At 41.6% G+C, this 16,883-nt stretch overlaps 1 protein-coding gene across 8 annotated transcripts in view; it reads left to right on the top strand.

Annotated features, from left to right (window-relative positions):
• The window catches only part of LOC105480158 (diacylglycerol kinase gamma), a 213,552-nt gene extending 202,635 nt beyond the window's left edge, over nucleotides 1–10,917 (top strand). For 7 of the 8 annotated variants that reach the window (XM_071091410.1, XM_011738673.2, XM_011738670.2 and 4 more), the window contains one exon: nucleotides 8,267–10,917. In XM_071091410.1, the coding sequence (XP_070947511.1) occupies nucleotides 8,267–8,365 (99 nt within the window). In that variant the 3' untranslated portion in view covers nucleotides 8,366–10,917. The other variant, XM_011738674.2, reaches the window with a different exon arrangement.
• The last annotated feature ends 5,966 nt before the right edge of the window (nucleotides 10,918–16,883 follow it).

Here is a 16,883-nt window from a genome sequence, read left to right as displayed (position 1 = left end):
AATAAAACTAGAAATTACTAATAGAAGATTAAGTGAATAAACAAAATTTAGTCACTTGGAGACTTAAAAATTCTCCTAAACAAGAGATTTATGAGGAGATCAAAGCCACCATGGTTGATTACTCAAAAAATTATAAAAATAAGAAGGCTCCAGTTTAAAAATTATAGAATATAGCCTAAACTATGTTTGGAAGTAAATTCAAAGCCTCATAATCTTCCATCATATAAAAAAGAAATAAAATGTAATGAATAATACTAAAATTAGAAGAGCAATAATAAAACAATCTTAGGAGAAGCAGAAGGAAGAAAATAATAAAGACAAAAGTAGAAATTAAATAATTAAAAACAGGAAACTCTAGAACTAGTTCTTAAAATATGTCAGATGTTTGAAAACCTAATTTTTAAAAGAGAAAGGAATCAAAGATATTAAAATGTAAAAAACATAAATGTAATATAAAAATATAAATATAACTGTTTCCATGGCTTTATTTAAATATAAAACAAGGCTAGGTGTGGTGGCTCACGCCTATAATCCCAACACTATGGGAGGCTGAGGCACGAGGATTACTTGAGGTCAGGAGTTTCAGACCAGCCTGACCAACATGGCTAAACCCTATCTGTACCAAAAATACAAAAATTAGCCAGGCATGGTGGCCCATCCCTGTAATTCCAGCTACTTGGGAGGCTGAGGCATGAGAATTGCTTGAACCCAGAGGCAGAGGTTGCAGTGAGCCAAGATCACGCTACTGCACTCCGGCCTGGGTGATGGAGTGAGACTCTGTCTCAAAAAAAAAAAAAAAAAATATATATATATATATATATAACAAAATACATAATCATCTTGATTCTAATGAACTCGAACATCTTAAGAAGATGAGTGAAAATCCTGGTAACCATTAATGAAATCAAATTATTTCGAAGAATTACATACTAAATGATCTTAAAACAGGTGGCCTTATTGGGGAGATCTTCCATACTACTAGGAAATACATACTTAGGTAAACTATTTCATAGTATAGACAATGATGGAAAGCTACTGAATCCATTTTGTGAAATGAAGACATGCAATAACCTAACAAATATTACACTTAAAAATAGAAAACTATAGACCACTCCCAAATATAAATATGACATAAGAATTATAGTTAAAAGTATTGGTAGGTAGAATTGAACAATGTATTAAAAGAATCATTCACCCCTCTGAACATATCAAAGGAACAAAAGAAAGTCTTCTAATATTAGTTTAAATAGAAAAATTACATGATAAAATAGATGACCCAAAAGTATACAATTACATTCAACATTTCTGATTTTTAAAGATAAAAACTCTTGAAAACTAAGATCAGAAAGCTTCTCCCCCACTAATGAATACCTTTGTTAAATATATGTTAAACCATAACCAATGTTTTACTTAATAGTAAAACACTAGAGGAATTTTCACTAAAATCATGAACCAGACATGTATTTTTAACATTGGAAATTTTAGCCAATGCAATATATACTTGAAGCAGAAAAGAAATATAATTATTTAGAAAAGAGTCAAAACTGTCATTATTTGTAGGTGGTAAGATTATGTACATTAAAAGCTAATAGAATAAACTGAAAATCTCAAAGGATAAATTACTTCAATAAAACCCTATAGAAAAATGGACAAATATTAGTAGTTTTCCTATATACTGGCAATAATCAATTCAAATAATATAATTAAAAGCTTAAAATATCATTATATAAGCAACAAAAGACATAAAATACTAAACTGAACTATGTAAAATGAATGAAGATGACTATAAGATTTAACCAATAAAGAAAAAAAAAGGATTTAACACAGAACATCCCACGTTCCTGAACAGGGATTCCCAAATTCCAATGCAATTGTTTTTTTAACTCTACAAACAATGCAATTTCTAGGATGTTTTATAAAAGAATGCTGAGAAATAACTTCTCACAAGATATTAAAATAATTATAAAGCCACAATAATTTGAGTAACATGCTATTGGCATGATATTGGATAGATAAATCAATAGTACAGAAGCAAGCCTTGAGAAACCCTAGTATACATAAAAACTAATGAAGGAAAGACAAAGATTATAAACTAATTAGATAGGAATGAACAGTTTAGTATACAATATCCAAAAAATTGCGTTTCAGAAAATGTCATTATATAGAACCTCTCACCTCAAACTATATTCCAAAAACAAAACCAAAACAAAAAAAAACCCTCCAATTCAATTACAGAATTAAATGTTCCTAGCTACCAGAAAAAAAATAGATGATCATAATTACACTGTGGGCAGGGATTTTCTAAGGAAAAAGTGGCATATTTGACTATTAACCAATTTTAATTTCTACAAGTCAAAAAATCAATATGGAATTTTTAAAAGACTAAGGACAAATTGTTTGCAATCGCTATTCCAAAGATCAGGTTAATTCTCACAAGGTATAAAGAAACGAGCTATTAGAATCCAGTGGAAAAAAAATACTAACAATGCAATAGTGTACAGAGAATTCATAGAAGAAGTGCCATGGGCTAATAAATCTATGAAATAATATTTAATATCCCAAGTTTTTTAAAAAGGAATAAAAGATTTTTGAATTAAAACCGTGAGAAAGCTATGCCATGTTTCACTTACCAATTAGCACAGCTTTTTTGTTTGTCTTAATATTCATTGCTGTCAAGGGTATGGGGAGACCAGTACACTCATACAGTGAGGCAAGAGTATCGACAGTTACAGCCATTCTGAAAAGCATGCAGACCCATGTATCAAGAACTGTTGTTATAAATATCAATATACATTGATCTAGTTCATTTACTTTCACTTTTAAAAATTGTTCATATACTTCTAGGAACTTATTCTAAGTAAAATACAGATTACCAGAAATACAGAGATTGATATATAAGAATGTCACGTCTATATTACTCATCATTGCAAAAAGTTGGAAATTTCCTAAAAATTTCCTTTAAAAGCCCAACATTTAGGGAAAGGTTTCAGCTGGGCACAGTGGCTCATGCCTGTAATCCCAATTCTTTGGGAGGCCGAGGCAGGTGGATCACAAGGTCAGGAGTTCAAAACCAGCCTGGCCAACATAGTGAAACCCCGTCTCTACTGAAAATACAAAAAATTAGCCGGGCGTGGTGGCGGGCACCTGTAATCCCAGCCACTCAGGAGGCTGAGGCGGGAGAATCACTTGAACCCTGGAGGCAGAGGATGCAGTGAGCCAAGATCGTGCCACTGCACTCCAGCCTGGGCGATAGTGCAAGACTCCATCTCAAAACAAAAACAAAACAAAATAGAAGCCCATATTTGTTTACATATGTATACACAAAAGTATATATATATTTATTAAGAAAACTTGTCTCATTATTGTAACACTGTAAGATGATCTTTCATGCTTCACCATCACAGTTAGGTGGCATAATTTGAGCCTCAAAATTCAGAATCTTCTCCCAGAGTTAGATGATAGCAGAATCTCAAAGTCAAAGATGATCCTAGTTATCTAGTCTGGTGATTCTCAGACTTGAGTATGCATCTAAATAACCTACAGGGGTTCTGAAACACATATTGCTGGGCCACATCCCAGATTTTCTGGTTCAGTAAGTCTGGATGCTAGAGAGTTTTCATTTCTCACAAGTTCCAAGGTGATGCTGATGCTGCTGGCCTATGAGCCACACTTTGAGAACCAACGATGTAGTTGAACTTCCCAACTCATCAATAAATCCCACACTTCTTCCCCACCCTCTGCAAAATCTGATTGATTGTCCAGTTACATTCTTTTGTTTGTTTGTTTGTTTGTTTGTTGTTTTTTGTTTTTTGTTTTTTGTTTTTTTTTTTTTTTGAGACAGAGTCTCGCTTTGTTGCCCAGGCTGGAGTGCTGTGGCGCAATCTCGGCTCACTGCAACCTGTGCCTCCCAGGTTCAAGTGATTCTCCTGCCTTGGCCTCCCAAGTAGCTGGGATTCCAGGCGCCCACTACCACACCTGGCTAATTTTTGTACTTTTTAGTAGAGACGGGATTTCACCATGTTGGCGAGGCTGGTCTCGAACTCCTGACCTCAGGTGATCTGCCTACCTCGGCCTCCCAAAGTGCCAGGATTACAGGTGTGAGCCACCGTGCCTGGCCTTGTCCAGTTACATTCGAAGGCCTCTGATGGCAGGAAACACTGTCATGAAGCAGAGCATTCTAGGATCTTGGAGGGCCCAGAAACAGCTAAGACCTGAAAACCATGGAAACCTTCACCCCTCCCTTAGGCTCGCTTTAAGCACATTCCTGCTTAAAGCATAGTTTTCTTTAACTTTTAAAACATCACAGAGACTATTTGAGACCTTTCAGATTTGTGCCTTTCTATGCATCTCCAGTTAAAATTACAGCAGATCTCAGACACTTTTCTTTTTTGTTGTTTTGTTGTTGAGACAAGGTCTCACTTTGTCACCCAGGCTGGAGTGCGGTGGCGAGAACATGGCTCACTGCCGCCTCGACCTCCCAGGCTCAAGCAATCCTCTCACCTCAGCCTTCCAAGTAGCTAAGGGTGCCCCTTCATGTCTAGCTAATTTTTGTATTTTTTGTAGAGACGAAGTTTCACCATGTTCCCCCGGCTGGTCTTGAATTTCTGCGCTCAAGCGATCTGCCCACCTGGGCTTCTCAAAAGTACTGGGATTACAGGTGTGAGCCACTGTGCCTGACCCCTCAGACACCTTTCAAATGGTTTGGGAAGGGTTCACACTTAAAGTTATGGGCCGTTTTACTAGGCACTATCTGAATTACTCGCCCTGAGAAGTCCCTCAATCTCTTGCTTCTCTTGAAGTAATAAAAATGTGTTGGTTTGCAGAAAACAGCCCCCAAACAAAGTCAATCGCCAGCACTAGTGAAGTTCACATTTTTGTTCTATTTTAAAGGGGAAATTACATGCTGCAATAGTTTTGTGAACTTCGAACTATCATGCAAGAGTCTAGTGTATCAATTCTCTCTGTGATCGAGCAGAAAACTATGCACTAAGCTCCTGATCTTAGCACTTGGCCAGGTGCTGTCAGTGTTGTGAATAGTTTTTAAGAAAATCATAGACTTTAGTTAATTGCCTGACTTACCCGATTACCAAAGAAGCTTGGGTGCTAACTACAGAAATGTGGGATGTCCTCTTTCTATCAGGGATTGAAAAGGCAGGCTTAGCCACATCCAACTACCTCCTAAAATAGGATCATAACTATTTTACCTGCTAGCCCCTAATTTAAGGGTAAGGGACTGATATCTCTTTGACTGGAAATGAGGATTTGATTTCATACTTCTTTCGGTTCTATAGTAATAGAATCCACAAAGCTGACCAAAATATTATGTTACCCGGGAGCCCCAAACTCCTACCCTATCAAGACCTTTGTCAGAACTGCTGAAAAACATGCAGGAGAGATTTGAGTTTTACTTCCTCTTCTGTGCCCTAGAGGTACTAACTAGTGAATAAATAGCTCAGCTAAAGGGAGAAAAAAGAGAAGCGAGGGTCTTGTATCATCTTAAAAAAGAAAAAAAAACAAGGCCAGGCACTGTGGCTCATGCCTATAATCCCAGCACTTTGGGAGGCCGACGTGTGCGGATCATGAGATCAGGAGTTCAAGACCATCCTGACCAATGTGGTGAAACCCCGTCTCTACTAAAAAATACAAAAATTAGCCAGGCATGGTGGCAAGTGCCTGTAGTCCTAGCTACTCAGGAGGCTGAGTCAGGAGAGTCGCTTGAACCTGGGAGGCAGAGGTTGCAATGAGCCGAGATTGCGCCACTGCACTCCAGCCTAGGCAATAGAGTAAGACTCTATCTAAAAAAAAAAAAAGGGGGGGTGCTCTACCAGCAGGAAAGGTAGGCACCAGCTACCAACCTCTGCCTCAAACATAGCCATCTCCACTGCCAGCACGTACGGCTTATCAGTCAGTACTTCCACAACGTGTTGTACCCTGAACAGGCACTGCACTGGCTCAGAGAGTACCATGGTGAAGAAGCTGAAGTCCTTCCCCTCATGGGCATGGGAGATCAGGAGTGAGAGATGGCTGACCACCGGGGAACATGCCACAAAGAATGCTACATTGCATGCCACAGATAATTGCTGTCCGAGTGTCCAGTCTCCAGCCTATGCCTCACTTCTGTGCATTCTGGGATAAACATAATGCCCACAATAAGACACACAGCACAAAATGATGTTGATGCATTCTCGGTTTTCTCCTCTGGTGACTATCACAGAACAGTGACTCTCTCCCCTTTTAGGTCTCCAGGCTGGTGGAAGCCAACATAAGGGTCATTTTCAGCTTTTAGCACCAGTTTATGCTAATTGTCCACAGTGTCTTTTGGTCCCATCCTTCCCTTCCATTTCCTGGAGCCCTTTATTTTAATTTTAATTTTTTGAGATGGAGTCTCTCTCGTCGCCCAGGCTGGAGTGCAGTGGCGCGATCTTGGCTCACTGCAACCTCCGCCTCCTGGGTTCAAGTGATTCTCCTGCCTCAGCCTCCCAAGTAGCTAGGATTACAGGTGCCTGCCACCACCTCCAACTAATTTCTATATTTTTAGTAGAGACGGAGTTTCACCATGTTGGCCAGGCTGGTCTCAAACTCCTGGCCTCAAGTGATCCACCCATCTCAGCCTCCCAAAGTGCTGCGATTACAGTTCCTGGAGCCCTTTCAATGTCAACCTGGCTTACAGTAGTACCCTCTTAGCCAGGCACTCACTACCCCAGCTCACCTTGACAACAGCTGTTAAACAATTTCCCTCAAACTCTTTTTTTTTTTTGTCATGTTATTCAGCAGTGTAGAATGCCATCTCTCACGCTTCCTCGTTTCTTCATGTGAACCCAGTCTTTCTGCCTCCCTTTAAAACCCACCAGCTACCCCACCTGTGCCATGACCACATTTCTCATAGTTTGCCCTGAACTCAACCTGCTCATCTGTGACTTCTCTACCCACGCCCTTTTCACCAACACATTTCCTTTCCTTCCTTCAAATTTTAAAATTCTTTCCTCCTTGTTCCCATCAGACTTTTCTCATTCCATGCCCACCTTGTTTTGGATGCCACTGGTTTAGCCGAGATTAATTTAAACTCGTTGATGGTCTCTGTGTTCAAGAGTTCTTCTGTTGTTCCCTGTGGTCACACTGTCATTTCCTACAATGCGGTAAAAACCACAAGAATGAGTTCATAGGTTCTGTTTCTTTTTACCTCCATCTTTCTCTTTCTCTTTCTCCATAAGACAAGGATTTCACTAACTGTTACTTTCCATTTTACAGTTTACAGTGGGCTTTCATTGACAATCTATTATTTGATCTTTGTGAGGAAAATAAGACAAATGTTATCCTCCTCATTTGCAGTTCAGTAAGCACTGGCTCTGAAGATTCAATGATTCGTCTGAATTTTCACAGCAAAGAAGTGGAAGTGTCTGGACTCAAACCCAGGTCTTTGAATTCTAAGTGCTTCCTGTTCCCACATCATCATCCTACTCTGAGCATTATCATACTTAATAAATATTGTGGATGGACTGATAATGTAGATTATTAAGGTTGCAAGGCCACATTCAAGTAGGAATTAATGATTTCAAAGTCATGACCTGAGGATAAGGTTGGGAAGAAAGGCAAAAATGAGAATACATCGGTGTCTTTCACTTCCAATTGACTTAAAGTTTACAGCAGAAAACACTTATAAACCCTAAAATTTAAAGAAAATAAAGTTTTAAAAAGAATTTAGGCTCTTCCCTAGAAGGCCAAGAAAAGAGGAAATACCTAAGGCACTCACTTGGGAACTCTCCACATAATGTTGCTTAGTCAGAGGTCAGACCAAAGTCTCAGTCACTTGATTGACATCTCAGCACTGCCTTGGCAGGAATGACCAGGAGCAATGGAGGCTGGGAATCTGAAAAACTGGGCTCTAATTGTTCTGCTGCTCTGTTTGTGAACTTAGGCTAGTCTAATGGGCTCCTGCAGAGGGGTCGATTGAGTCCCTGAGGTCTCCTCTGGCTGTGACATTCTGAGAGTCTGTGAATACCAAGGACACAAGACAGGTGTGAGCTGATCACCACGTGGGAAGCTCACACCTGTCTCTCCAGTGCTTCCGCCCCTCACTCCCAGCCGTGCCAAACTCCAGGCCCAGTCAGGGTCAAGTTGCCAATTTTGAAGCCGTTCAAGGACAGTTGTCCTTCTGCATGGGGCTCCTTCCAGCCTGAAGCTGGCCTTTCCTTTCTCTGTGGCTCACTCTCCCTTAGGCTACTGAGATTTGCATGCCACTAATTCATTTCTGCCTCTTTGCTTTTAGATTAAAATTACTCACAAGAACCAAGCGCCCATGATGATGGGGCCTCCCCAGAAGAGCAGCTTCTTCTCGTTGAGGAGGAAGAGCCGTTCAAAAGACTAAACAGTGTGCCAAACACCAGCTAAACCAAGAGAGAAAACAAGAAACTATAATGCACACTCACACACACATTTACGTGCACACTCACATGCACACACACGCACACATATACACTCTTCTCTAACCAGTGGAAGCAAAGCCACCCTTCGGGAAGAAAACGTCACCTTGCCATAGATTCTATTTCAACAGTGGGTACACCCCTAACAGAGCCAGTGCCAACAAAACATTTTGAATGGACTTAGGGCCCGTGAGGGCTCATGCAGCAACCTCCACATTCCCACAGGCCTCGAGTAGAATTTTCTGAGACTGAAGAGAAATCCCCCTTTCTTTCTACCAGCCCTGCAAGTTTCCTCATGGACGCTTGTGAGGGGCAGGCTGCAGGTTTCCTGCCTATAGTGAGATCGGATGTGGCCAAGGGAAAGAGCTCTGGTTCCAGAGAATTTGCACAAAGGTCCCTCTGTACAGAGACAAAACAGCCTCCAGCTCTCAGAGCATAATCCTTGGCAGGGCTCAGCAGGCGCACGTTGGTTTCTTGGTCGTCCTTTGAGTGATAACTTCTCCCTCAACCTGCTGAGAAGGCAGAAAGGCCGTGGAAAGCTGTATTTCCATTCCTGGGTTTCTGCACCATCAGTGGGCACTTGTTATTTTCCCGGAGCCTTCTCCTGGTGGCTGTATGTTTGTTTAGAGGTGGCTCCAAGAGCTCCCAGAGCTGCCTGCACAGCACACCTTAGATGTGGTATTTATTTTCTTAGTTCTGTGAACACCTGGGAGGGAAAGCAGAGAAACTGGGATTTATTTTTCAAATTGGTGTCATAATATTGTGTAAAAAGGGAAGAAAAAAAAAAAAAACCACCCCCAGCTTCTTTCTTTTTCAAGCCAAAGCGTGTTTCCTGTTTGAGTTCCAAGCCCTGGTGGCAGACTATTCCTGAAGGCAGAAAAGATGGGAAGGAAGGAACTTTGCTGGGGAAACCAGGAGATGGTTCCCTCCTGCTTCTTTGCACTCACCACTCCCAGAGTATGACCTGAAGGACCTTCTGATGGTCTTACGTGTGTATGTATATATATGTTTAGCCTATATATATTTATATATATATAAATATTTATTTACTGATGGACTTTTCCTGATTGGAAAAAATAACAGAGGTAGTATGAGACAGAAAGTGGTAAGGAAAAAAAAGGTTCTTACTCCCCCACTCCACTGTTTCATTATCAGGACGCATCTCCCTGCGGTGATCACAAGGGTTAAGGGGAATGAAAGTAGCTCCCTACTTTCATGAAGAGACTGAGAGCTCCTATTCTGGATCCTCAAAACAAGCATGAAAGACTTGCTGGGCTGGATTTACTCTCCCATTTGTCAGATAAGAAAATTGAGTCTCAGAAAAGTTCAGAGACTTTTTCCATGGTGTCTTGGCTAATGCAGCTTGAGAGTAGGTGCCGTTACAAAGATATTTAATGGAGAAAAGAACCCATGCATCTCAGAGTAGGGTCATTTCCGGTCACTGAAAAGTGATTCCACTTGGATCCAGGTTGCCAGGGAGGAACAAACGTACAGCACATGCGTGGACGGGATATGCCCACACAAGAAAACGAGTGCCTCATGCTGCTTCCCAGAGATTCTCTCTGGCCTGAATGGAAAAGAAGTTGGTCTGAGGTTGAAGGTACTAAACAGATCACCAGATTGAACTCTCCACATGTCACCTCATCATGGTCATCATAGTCTCTTAGTTTGGAAACAACCTTGGCTGCAGGGATGACCTCAGTGGAGAGTCGCAAGGAGGACTGAGGCATCTTCTGCAAGATACTGCCAGCCAGGACAGAGGGGTCTCAGCAGAGCTCAGTGGGCTTCATTCAGCAAGTGCCAGCATTACCATCCTTTCCCAAAGGCAAGGCCGCTCAGCGCTTCACTGGGCCTCCATCCCTCTCTGAGATTTCTCAGTGGAAACTTGGACCCATTTAATATCACTCCGCTGAGCTACCTCTAATCTCCTTGCATTGGACAGGAGCTTTGGACAAGGAAGGGAATATTAAGATTGTGTGTACAAATGGCACTTAACTGTGAAGGACCATCTAGGAGCAAGATCTAAGACCATTCTGCTCAACCTAATAGTGCAGAATGCTGACTAAGGGGAAAACTAGGCCACCTGAAGTATATCTTTAATGATGGTATTCTTGGTGATGGGACCAACAAGCTCCAGAATTACTACAGGTACTATCTTGGAAGCCACTTGATTCTGAAACTGAGGCAGGTTCAGGTTTGGGGTCACTGATTCTAAGACATTTACAGAAGTTCATGCATGTGTTTCAGCCAAGTTCCCCCAAGATTGAGGCTATTGAGACATGGCACTATCAACAGGTGAAATTGATTCCCAGAGACTCACAAGTCTCATGAAGGGGCTGTGCAGAAAATGGCCCTTACCTGCTGTACCCTAGTGCACAGGACTTGCAATGTTGCTTGAGAGACATATCCCAAGTCCTTCTTAGAGGCATGGAGTATAACAACTTCAGTGGAATTGCACTTCCAATTTGGTAACCTTAGTAAATCTTGTGTTGTTTAATCATGACTTGCAAATCATCCTTTAAACACTATGACTGTGGTTTCTTTTTGTGGAGTCCCTCATCATAGTGACCCTCATAGCAACCTCTGAGGTTAGCCGAGAAGGTATTATTATCTCAATCTCAATGAGAAGAGGTTTAGTGGTTAGTCAGGGGAGAACCTAGTCCCTTATTTCTTATTCTGATTCTGGCCATGCTACAAACATGTTCTCACCTGCCCCCCATGCTTCTACCCCAATAGCAATAAAAACTGTAAAGCAGGAACTCTTTAGTACATTGTGTTGTCCCTAAACTGATGAGCTAGGAATTGTGTTCCATTATGGCTTAGTCTTTTTGGAGTTTCCCCAGTGTGTTGAGAGTGGAGATAGACCTAGTAGGATGATTATATTCAGGTCAAAGACCAGCTCCTCTCAAGAGAGTTCTTTCCACAGATGGAAAAGATACGTTAAAATTGCCAAATAAATTAGGAAATACTTGGCAGAACCTGGAAGAGCCTCCAGACTGGCGTTACATAACATGCATATACATTATACATATGCACATTATATAAGGTGACATAGTACTTAATGTGCTGTATATATTATGTAAATTACATATTTGTGAGTAATCATGATAAATATAGAGACCCACTAATCACTTTTTTACACATACTCAGTGACAGATTAGGAAGTTACTTTGCCAGAGAGTCTTAAAACTTACTCTCTTCTGCTGCTTTGGTTCCAACTCCTGCCAAAAATAATTGCATCAACTTTTCCCATCTCTAGCCCCCTCTTCTCTTGGCCAAAACTCTCAGTTACCTCCTGTCCCAGCTAGTCTGTGCCTTCCGTGCAACACTACACAATTGGGATCCACAAAAATAGAATCATGGGGATGGGAAGGATCTAGATGCTCAGATCCCCTATATGTCAGGCCTACACCTCGGCACTCCCAGGCAGGTGCATGCCTAATTCTAGTATTAAAAGAGGGGGAGTTGGGGGAAGGAGGAAGAGTCTACCAACCTTCCAAGGAAGGAAACTTCACAGTCTTCCTTGGCCACCAGCTCCAGGATCTAACAGTAATCAATCAAGAAATTATTTCAAATGTTCAGTCTGAGTCCCCACAGCATATCTGAAACCATAACTTCCTAAGATGTGTCTCCCAAAACACAAGTATCCATCAAATGTTCCATGAAAAAAAGAGTTCTGTGGTCAAGTGCTAAATCTTTTCTGGGAAGTACATAGAGAGTCTCTGAGAACTCCTAGTAAAGAACCATAGAGTCCTTTATTTGTCAACATCTATAGATTAGAAAACACTGCCTTCAGACCACCATTTATTTTGTTGTTGTTCTCAGTGGAGGTGGAAACAAGCAAGTAACCATCCTCTACAATAATATCTCAAAAAGTGCTTTTTCTAGAACAAGAAGTCTCCATTCTTTTTTTTTTTTTTTTTTTTTTGGCCGGGGTAGGGGATGGAGTTTTGCTCTTGTTGTCCAGGCTGGAGTGCAATGGCGCAGTCTCAGCTAACTGCAACCTCTGCCTCCCCGGTTCAAGCGATTCTCCTGCCTCTCTTGAGTAGCTTGGATTACAGGCCTGTGCCACCATGCCCAGCTAATTTTTGTATTTTTAGTAGAGACGGGGTTTCACCATGTTGGCCAGGCTGGTCTCGAATTCCTGACCTCAGGTGACCCACCTGCCTCAGCTTCCCAAAGTGCTGGGATTACAGGCGTGAGCCACCGCGCCAAGTCTCCATTCTTAAGACACCTTTTCTTGTTTCTTTATGAGATTGTTTGTCTATTTTTATTGTTCCCCTCTATCCATCTTCAAGCAAGAATCAATGATCTAGGCCCTTTGTTTCCTGAGTTGGGAAGGGACTGGAAAGGGGATTGAAGAGAAAAAAAATAAAAGGGTAGGCATGATAGCGGATAGAGATCAGACTTCATCTGTGTAACTCCAAAGAACAGAATCAGGTCTGAAAAACACAGTTGTAGACAGGTTAATTTCTATTCAATTTAATAACTGCTCCTGGAGCTGCTCTAATATGGAAAGGACTGCCATGTGCGGGAATGAACATGCACCTGCAGTTACAGGAAAAAGCTTTGACCTGGTTGGATGGGAAACCAACAGTAACTAATCTACCTTACCCCAAAAGCTATTTAAACTGTTTTCGTAGGCATTAATGTTAAATCAGTAAATCGATTAATTCCTTTTGAACGGCATTTCTTGGTGTCCCTTATTTTCTGAAAGAATGAAAAATGACTCCAAGAGCAATTTCTGGATTGGGAGTACTGACCATTTAGACCAGTCTTGGACATGGCAGGATTGACCTGACTCACTGGCACCCTCAGGGGTCGCTGATGGTGGTTGTGATTGCTCCTTAGTAGCTCTGAGAACTTAAAAAAATGGATTATAGTATTAAAGTCAAACAGATTTTGCCTTTCTACTGAGGTCCATATTAGCAGTTTGGAACTTCTAATCGTAAATATCAGACCTGTATCAGACTTGCAATAGCAAGGAAAAAGAAACTATCCTACATCTCAAATTCAAACAAGTTTTAAATAAAACAGGAGAGCAGAATTGTACAAACTTTCACATGGAGCTCAACTTGATGTTCTACCATATTAGAGTGCATCTTTCAACTTTCTGCTATAAAGAGAAAGCAGGAAAGGGAGATAAGAAAGGAAACTCCCAGCCGGGTGCGGTGGCTCATGCCTGTAATCCCAGCACTTTGGAAGGCCGAGGTGGGCGAGTCACGAGGTCAGGAGTTCGAGACCAGCCTGAACAACATGGTGAAACTCCGTCTCTACTAAAAATACAAAAATTAGCTGGGCTTGGTGGTGCGTGCCTGTAATCCCAGCTACTCAGGAGGCTGAGGCAGGAGAATCGCTTGAACCCGGGAGTGGAAGGTTGCAGTGAGCCGCGATCGCGTCACTGCACTCCAACCTGGGTGACAGAGCACAACTCTGTCTCAAAAAAAAAAAAAAAAGAAAGGAAATTTCCATTCATTGCTTACTAGGTGCCAGGCACGGTGTCAAGGTCTTTTCATGTGCTTTCCCTTTTGATCTTCAGAACAGCCTAAGATATTGGCATTGTACTTTTTTACAGATATAGAAATTCATGCATAGAAAGGCGAAGTACTTTGTCCAACAGATAGCAAGTGGTAGAACTGGGACTTGACACGGGTCTGTCTCATATGAAAATCTATGCTCAGCCAGGTGCAGTGGTTCACTCCTTCAATGCCAGCACTTTGGGAGGCCGAGGTGGGTGGATCACCTCAGTTCAGGAGTTTGAGAGCAGCCTGGCCAACATGGTGAAACCCCGTCTCTACCAAAAATACAAAATTAGCCAGGTGTGGTGGCACACACCTGTAATCCCAGCTACTTGGGAGGCTGAGGCAGGAGAATCGCTTGAACTTGGGAGGCAGAGGTTGCAGTGAGCCAAGATCATGCCACTGCACTCCAGCCTGGGTGAAAGAATGAAAATCCCGTCTCAAAAAAGAAAGAGAGCAAAAGAGAGAGAAAGAAAAGAAAAAGAGAAAATCTACACTTTTCCCACTATATTTTAGTGCCTTTAAAATTCTATTCTAATTGTTTCCAACCATACTAGTATTCTACTTGAAATAATATGACATTGACAAATTGATATCCCATGTGTTTAACCTCTGTATAGCTAGCTAATCATGTTCCTACTGAAGAACTTCCAGTGCTTGTTCATATTTAAACTCAATAGCTTCCATGGACAGCTGGATCCCAAAATCCTGGCAATCAAATCAGCAGCCATCCCTTCCTCAATCCTCAATGTGTTCATGTTCTAGCTGAATGCAACTCATTTCCCAGGACCTACACCTAATAGATTTTTTTGTTCAGCTCTGTGAGTGGGAGAGCAGCAAACAGCCTTCTCAGATTTAAATGCCATGGTCAACAGTGACTGGCCAGCAAAGGGAAGGAGCACTGGGGTTGCTGAAGGGAGCCTCCAGCAAGGAGGCTCTGTATGCAATCCTCATTAGTGATAGGCGTGGGCTGGGCCATCTGTGTTCCACAGAAGAACAGAATGGCAAGCTGCCTTTCAGATGCCAAGAGATGCTATCTAATGGGAAGATCTAGAGAGCTCAAAAAGCAGAGAAGCATCTTTCCTCATAGGCATCTCTGTGGGAAACCAGGGGCACAGAAAACCAAGGGGTTTTGGAAATTAGCTACTTAACTTGCTAGGCGTTCTACCCTTGCTGCCACTTCATTCTTCATGTCCAAGGTGCAGGACGACAAGCAGAGCCTTGCAACCTCATCTGTGAACTAAACTCCCCTAGATAGAGCTGTGGTGAACCTTTGTAAGTCTGAAATCTGTGCATGGAATAGCAGGTACATTATAGCAAGACATCAGAGTTTACGATTAAGCTTCCAAGTCTCCCAGGGGTCAGGAAACCCTGCAGGTAGAAGAGACGGCTTAATTGGATGCTCAATGCTGATTCCAGAGAAATCATCAGAAAACCTGGAGGACTACTCTAAATGGGTCAGATTAAGAAAATGCAATTTGGAACAAAGAGGATAACATCTAACCCAGTATCAAGCATGCAGTAGGTAATAAGTAGGTATCTGTCAAATGAATAAATGAATGAACAGCTAAAGTGGGTATCTGTACTTCTACTCTGGAATGGGTGGGGGCAGGGGGATGAAAGCTTTTTAACTAACAACTCAGGAACTTGAAACCACAGGATGTAGAGGGAGCTCATGGGGGCCTTTAACTACCCAGACATCTGTTGAGTGATGGATACAGCTAAATATGGATCATCAAAGGGCTTTCTAGGTCACATGGAGGGCAGCTACGTGATTCAGAAAATATGAAATTCGACTTGGACAGAAAGACAGAAATATTTGCAATTCACTTCTTAAAGATAAGGTCAGAACTGACAAAGAATAAAAGGGCAGCACAGAAGTAGAGTTACAACATAGTAAGAGATCAGCATAATAAGATTCAGGTTCATAAGATGAAAAGAGATAGAGAACTGGATTTTTTGGCAGATTGATTTGGGCAAGGGAGGTGGGCATGAACACTAGAGCCCAAAAATAGAAGGAAGAACTGAGAAATCCTCAAAAAAAAAAATTTAAGCCTAAAGCCAAGTAAATGATAAAATAGAAATCCCCAGGTATTAATGAAATTGTTACTAAATAACAACATCATTTATTATCTAGTCCAAAGCTTACTATTTTTATGACCACTTTTGAACTTCGCAAAAACCAATATGTTCTCTATTTGACAAGTGAGGAAAACTGAGAAACAGAGCAAAGCTCACAGTGACAGATCCAGGAGTCAGATCTGTCAGTACCTGCCTTCAAAGTCCACATTTGTGCCTGCAGTGCCATTACCAATTCCTCCGAGTCGCAGGAATGGACAGGGATTTACTACCCCAAAACTAATCTCCTGTGTAGGACTTATTCCCTTCTCAAACTGGAAACCCAAGTCCCTCTCCTCCCTCTTCTGCAGAGCTGGAGTGGAAATAGCATTCATGTGTCTGGATGCAGGGGCGCACTGAGGTGGGGCAGCAGCCCTGAGCAGCAGGAGGTCCATGTCAACCTCCTCCTACCTTCCCAGGTCCTTGCTCCCAGGCACCAGCTGGGCAATATCCTAAGGCACTACTTGAGAAGGATGGACAACGGTGGATACCTGGTGAAGAACTCACCCAGATCACAGTATTCACATAGTATTAAAGATGCTACTAAAACATATGCAGAGACCATAGTAAAGATCAGGGGCAAAAGAAATAAGGTCAGGTAGTCAAATATCAAAATTTAGTAACGTCTCTAAAGGTGGAGTGGAGATTTGAAGTGGCCTTTTAAAAACCTTTCAGGTGAATCATAATTTGGGATAAAAAATACTGCCTAGAGAAGGCGGTAAAACACAAAAGTGATTTTTTTACTCTAACCTCCATTTGAAATGAAATTGGCCCTAGCTTTAGAGGGAACAAGAAAATGTTTGGGATTGCAGTGCATACTAACTCT

The sequence above is a fragment of the Macaca nemestrina genome, chromosome 2, assembly GCF_043159975.1.
Source record: "Macaca nemestrina isolate mMacNem1 chromosome 2, mMacNem.hap1, whole genome shotgun sequence".
Lineage (NCBI taxonomy): Eukaryota > Metazoa > Chordata > Mammalia > Primates > Cercopithecidae > Macaca > Macaca nemestrina.
The sequence above is the reverse complement of the archived record's forward strand: the minus strand, read 5'-3'. Positions and strand labels throughout refer to the sequence as shown.